At 40.3% G+C, this 6,185-nt stretch overlaps 1 protein-coding gene across 1 annotated transcript; it reads right to left on the reverse strand.

Annotated features, from left to right (window-relative positions):
• Positions 1-2,771: 2,771 nt before the first annotated feature.
• Positions 2,772-5,899, reverse strand: LOC149578181 (putative disease resistance protein At3g14460). Its single transcript, XM_089827756.1, has one exon. It carries the CDS (start codon positions 5,646-5,648, stop codon positions 2,880-2,882), a length of 2,769 nt encoding a protein of 922 aa, XP_089683882.1. The 5' UTR covers positions 5,649-5,899; the 3' UTR covers positions 2,772-2,879.
• Between the last annotated feature and the right edge of the window lie 286 nt (positions 5,900-6,185).

Consider the following 6,185-nt stretch of genomic DNA (forward strand, 5'->3'; position numbering starts at 1 on the left):
CTGTAGAGTGCATTACCTTGGTGGAGAACTCAACCAAGGTTTCAAATCTATGGCAGATAGCAGTATGGTTATCCACCAAGTCCCTCATAACCTTCTCAAGCCTCTCCACACGCATCTTAGTTGGCTATGTTTACCATTCTTCCCAGTTCCCCTAGGGGTTTCCTTCCTAGGAGAGGTGATGTCTTCCCCCCCACTACAAGTTAGGGTAGCTTCCAAGGTATCAGAGACATGGGATGGGCTAATAGAGTTGGGGTTGGGTTTAATATCATGTTGGAGTCTTTTCTTTTTAGTAGGTTTCTCCTCACTATCAGAGGAATCAGAGCTGGAGTCATACTTCAGGGGGGTCTTAAATTTCTCCAGCAGAAGACACTTGTTGGTTCTCCTAGCACCCTGCTTGCCCTTCTTGGTGTCCAAATCCAACTCAATAATTCTAACTTTAACCTCAGGGCTAATTTTGACCTGAATGGCATGGGTTTTCTTAGACCTCTAAAGAGTAGAGCTAGGGCTAGGGTCTAGGGAAGTCTAAGGGGTCATAGAGGCCAGGGGGTTAATCAAGAGAGAGGGATTCTGAGGTAGGTGATAGATGAAAATTTTATTCATGAGGCTCTAGTGGATAAGGTAGAAGGGTTTCCCCTCCTCTTGTTTCCTTCTAGCCTTACAAATGCTATCCTCCAGTGAATGTAATAATAGAATCAAAAAGGAGATAAGGTCATGATTTATGAAATGATTCAAGATAGGAAAGTGATAATAATAAAGTACTTGACAACAATCCTTTAAGGTAATGTATCTAATAATTGTGTAGCAAATGACATCCCATGGCTTAGGCAGGGCAGCCCACGCAAACTCACCACACAATTTCTTCAATTCCTCCTTAGACTTGAAGAAATTTCACAAGCTTGCCTCTTCATTGACCTTAGCTTTCCTCTACCATTTCTTGCCATCCAACAGAAAATCCCCCACCTTCACAATGCTTTCTTCAAAAATTTCAAAGCTTATGCCATTAATAGTAAGTTTTATATCCTTTCAGGTTTGAAAGATTTGCCTCGAGATGACCCTGTTGTGTCTAACCATGACCTCCATATAAGGTAGAAGGCCTCCCTCCTACAAGTAGACCATCACCACTTCGTTGCTGCTGATACATTCCTCCACACCCACTGGTTCAATATGGTCACTAGTGCCCATGTCATCACCCAAGTCCACGACCAACTCTTTTGATGACGTATCCTTGCACCAAGTTTTGGAGTTGCAAAATATAATATGCAAGGCCACAATGGAGAAAATGTAAAGGCAATGCATAATCATCATGAATTCACAATGTTTCCCAAAAAACAAAAAATCTCCCAAGGCAGTACGTGTGGGCAGACCCTTTCCATCAGAAAACGGCTATCGCTAGCTGTACCAATTGTGAGGATTAACTAACCTGTCTTTATGATCATTACAAGATCATTCTTTAAATCTCGCCAAATCCTCCTTCTATGTCCTTTTATGGTAGTGATCAATATTCACAGTAGTTGGGACATAAATGTCATAAATGTTAATCAACATCCAAGCATGCCAAGAAAACCCTTTACGAAGCACCACATTCCTGTGACCACATGTAAAAAAGAAGACCTGCCACCTAGTTTGATAATTCATGTGTCATTATTGAAGGTGTGCTCCCTTTCCATAATGCATTCTATGAGTCTTGAAAAATACAACAAAAAGCCCTCTTTGAACCATTCTACAGAAAGTAACATGAATCCCAAGTTTCTTACCCCAAACACTTACAGCCCATTCATCAAAAACCTTGTAAGAGGGCAGAAATCCTTTATCTAAGTATGCAAAAAAAGCTGCAACATTTTTTAGCTGAGATCGGTCAATTTTAATAGCTCTTACCATATCCTCATTTGGCAAGAGAGGAAGGGTTTTCAGTTCATGGGGCGGGATCTTACCTTCCTCCTTTCCTCCATCAACACTAGATACGAAGTTGTCTCCATCCCTGAGTCTATTTCCATTGGTTGTAGCTCTGTCGCTTCGAATTCCATCCGGAGTGCTCCTGCAAATCTTGCTAGAAAAGAAAGCAGACGATGAGGAAGAGGTTGAAGACTCCTCCACCACTAGCTTATACGACAATTTCTCAGGCACTTCCTTTTTCTTATCTTGGTCATGGGTGATGTTTAAAACCTCATCAACTTTCATCATATCCTCAAACGTCTCTCCTCCACCTTCAACCATGATTGCCTTCCTTTAGTTTCTCATGAGTGATCCAAGGTGGACATATAATGGCGGGGTAGGGAAAGACTACCAAAAAATTATCAAAAAGCCCAAATGACACACAAACATCAATCACGAAAGAAAATGGAGACTCAAAGATGCACACTAGCAAAAAAAACAATTACCAAAACCAATAAAAACAATGAAAACCAAGGTACAAAAGAAGAAAATAGGACAATAACAACGTAGCAGGGTGTAGAAGCCAAGGCACATAGGTGTCTGGCTGCCATACATAGTTGCAAAGCACTTTTTTCCTTCGTCTTCATCTTAACTAATTATATTAATAATGAACATTAGTATAATATATAATACTTATTTAAAAGAAAAATAATACAATTGATTTACATTAACAAGAATTTAGAACAAAATTTATATAAATATTAGAGAATAGTTAATTGTAGCTTTCTTAATGTAAACTATTGATGTAAGAAAAAATAAATTTGTTGTCCCTATATTATTATGCATTATGGTTGCATTTCAATTATTCTATTCTTGTTTTAATAGACTATACCTGTCAATTATCATATAGCATATGCGTCATGACTATACAGTAAGTGATATTTACAATGAAAAATACATAATTTCTCTACATGTCACTACCTTAACTCCCACAACCTCACTTAAGTCTAGATAATGAGATTGGGGTTAGTGGCTTTCATTTTATTTCGTAATTCTCCACCCTCTTCGAACAAATGAGTCACTCCAGTTAATTCAAAATTGCAGTTTTTCAAGCTTTTCAGGAGCTCCAATCCAATTGGAACTCTCTTTAGACTCGGACAGGAACATACTTGTAGCGTCTCAAGGCGTGGCATTGCTCCTTCCTCTATTTCTGTTTCTGACAGCTCTTCTAACTCGTAAAAGTCTGAAATTCTGAAAAAGCACAGCTGGGGGAATCCTCTGGACTTCCAAAACCCTTGTGGCAGTGCCTTGCAGTTTTTGTTTTCTGCCAACTCCAAACTCACTAAGTTGGGGATTATTTCTAGTGCTGGATATGTAAAACAATGGGTTCTTCGTAGATGCAATTTCATCAAATTTGAAAAGGCACATATCCAATCTGGCAATGCAAAGTTGACTAAGAAAAGGACTTCAAGATCTTTCATAGCTGTCATCTTCTCTGATAAAAGTGGTGGATTACCACATTTAACTTTGTTGTGTAGTGTTAGAATACGCATCTTCACTAAGCTGGCAAGGATCCCATCTTCTATACTTTTCAATTGAGCATCGTTATCAATATTTATGCGCACTTCACGGAGGTTGACCAGGTTGACCAAATGTTCCAGCTTTAAGAATCCATCGTCTTCAACTGACAGTTTGTAGCTATTTCGCGCCATGCATGTTGGTTCCTGAAAAGATGATCTAAGTACCTGTAAAGATAGAATTTTTGATATTTCCTTCGGAATGAAACCCTTGAAACCCCTTATATCCAGATGTTGTAGACAATTCAGCTCTCCAATCCAGTTAGGCAACTGTTGAAGACTAGGGCAGTTGGAAATGTCAAGAAAGCGAAGACTCATGTTGCTTCTTACACATTCTGGGACCTTAGTGATATTTGTCAACCTTAAATTCAAAAATCTAAGTAGCTTCAAATTTTCAACACAAGCAGGTAATGATGAGATGCTTGTATAACTCAAGTCAAGAATGCGCAGCGCTTTGGCACCGGCAAGCGAGGTTGCTGGAATACTTTTGATGTCTTCATTTCTAGAAAGAGACAAAGTGTGAAGACGTGACGCAGAATATGCCCTATTACTTGCCATTTTAACTACGTCCTCATTGCCTATTTTTTTCTTGACCATTAAAACCCTACTTGGGACTTTCTTCATGACTTCGTCTACACTAAATGCACATTTACTTTCTTTTGATATACTAATTGCCAAATCAAGCACTAAATCATGCAACTTGTACCTTGTATCCAGCTTACTACAATAATTGTTTAGATCACCATGATGGAAGGTTTGCATCTCGAGCAAACAGAGACTATGGAGATGAGATATATAATCCCATCCAATATCTAGCATGTCATCTCCGTGAGGAATATATCCTTCTGCTGCCCACATATTTATGAGATAATCCGAATGGATATCCTCATCCTCGGGAAAGAAAGAGAGAAATGCAAAACAAGGCTTGAGATGAGGAGGGAGAGAATCATAACTCAACTTGAGAATCTGCATGACTGGATCCTCAACATGAGATACTGCTTTGAGTTGTGCCAGTTTGGATTGCCAATCGCTTGACAATCTCTTGCCTTTGCGAGACGCTCCCACTATTTTAACGGCCAAGGGCAATCTCCCACATTCCCTTTCAATTTCGCGAGCAATCGATTCAAATGGCTTTGGCGGCTGATTTTGAGGGCAGTCAGGGAACGCATGAGCACAAAAGAGCTCCCAACTCTCTTCTTCTGACAAAAGCTGCATCTCATAAACACGGGCGTTCAGGTCGCGGCACACAAATCTGCTTCTTGTTGTCACCACAACTTTGCATTGTGTACTGCGATTATTATTATTCCCCATTGGAAGGCCAAGTGCATAGATCAAGTCATCTTCCCCAGTTGCTCTCCACACATCATCGAGCACAACAAGGCAACTTTTGCTCGCTAAAAGTTTGTCATGGATCAATTTGGTTGCTTGCACTTCACTCACATTTCCACTAACAACATGCTCCACTCCTATTTCGGAGGCCAAGTCAGCTTGTAACCTTGCAAGGGAATATGAGTGAGAAACAGAAAGCCAGACTGATTTCTCAAACTTATCCTTTATTCTGTTGAAAGCATTTTGGATAAGAAATGTCTTCCCGGCGCCACCCATTCCAACGATGGCGATGACGTCAGGAGAGGCAGGGTCATGCAGCAGATGGAGAATTTGTTGGACCTTGGGCTCAATAGCAACTGGTCGTGAACGTCTCTCTACGAGGCTACCTCCCCTCCGATATATTTTCCCACTTGTACTTGTCGAGGGTTGCTCTGAATGAGTCAGATCCCTAACAAGCTTCAGCTGCACTGCATCTTCCATAGTGGACCTCATTCTACGTTTTACGTTCCTGATCCGACGAGCCATTTTATGGCGGGGGAGCAACTCAGAGCAGCTGAAAGCACAGAGTACACAAGATGACTGGGGGCTTTCAGTATCAGTACCTTTAATTAACTGAAGAGCACATTCGTCCACTATGTCCTCTGCATCCCAAGCCAGCTCTGCAACTTTCAGCAGCCAGCTTTTCACGGAGTCACTGTGTGCACTCTGTGCATCTGCATCTCTGAGGTAGCCTCTTATATTTGTCAGCTTCTTCTTCAGCCATTCAACATCTTTTCTGATGTTGCAGACTAGTGAAACCTCCTTGTTTATCTCTTCTATCAACATCCCGCCAAGCTTTTCAACAACAACATCAACCAAAGCAGATGCCATTTTTCTGTTCAATCCTTTGAACAAGTATTTAAGAAGTTGAAGCACTCTTAATACTTGAATGCGAGATAAAAGCAGAAACGCCCTCAGAGACGATTATAGCCTACTGTAAATTAAAACACACCAAACGTGCCTCTTTAACAACTAAGAAACTCGAACACTGAACTCGGCAATTGACTAACTTGAACCGAAAGAAACCGATTGATTGCAGAGTAGGTGAGGGGAACATGTAATTTTAAAACAGTGCGCACAGAACTGTTGACGAAAGATTCCAAGACTTCTGATGACCAAATTCTGTTCTCTATCGCTTTTGGATTAATGGCCAGCCTTAAACATCACACACTAAGGAAGAAATTAAGTCAGGAAAAGTAAGTCAAACTTTGACTATTTAACACTTTTGCACTAGGAATCAAGCCTTAGTGTGTTATGTTTAAGCCATTCAGAATTAATGCTTATCTTTTTCTCTGTACAGTGACTTCGATAATTCACAACTTTACCTTTAGCTTTACGTCATATGTAAAGAAAATCACTATTAACTAG

This window comes from Cupressus sempervirens, chromosome 1 (genome assembly GCF_028749045.1).
Source record: "Cupressus sempervirens isolate cs-2001-9-10 chromosome 1, ASM2874904v1, whole genome shotgun sequence".
Lineage (NCBI taxonomy): Eukaryota > Viridiplantae > Streptophyta > Pinopsida > Cupressales > Cupressaceae > Cupressus > Cupressus sempervirens.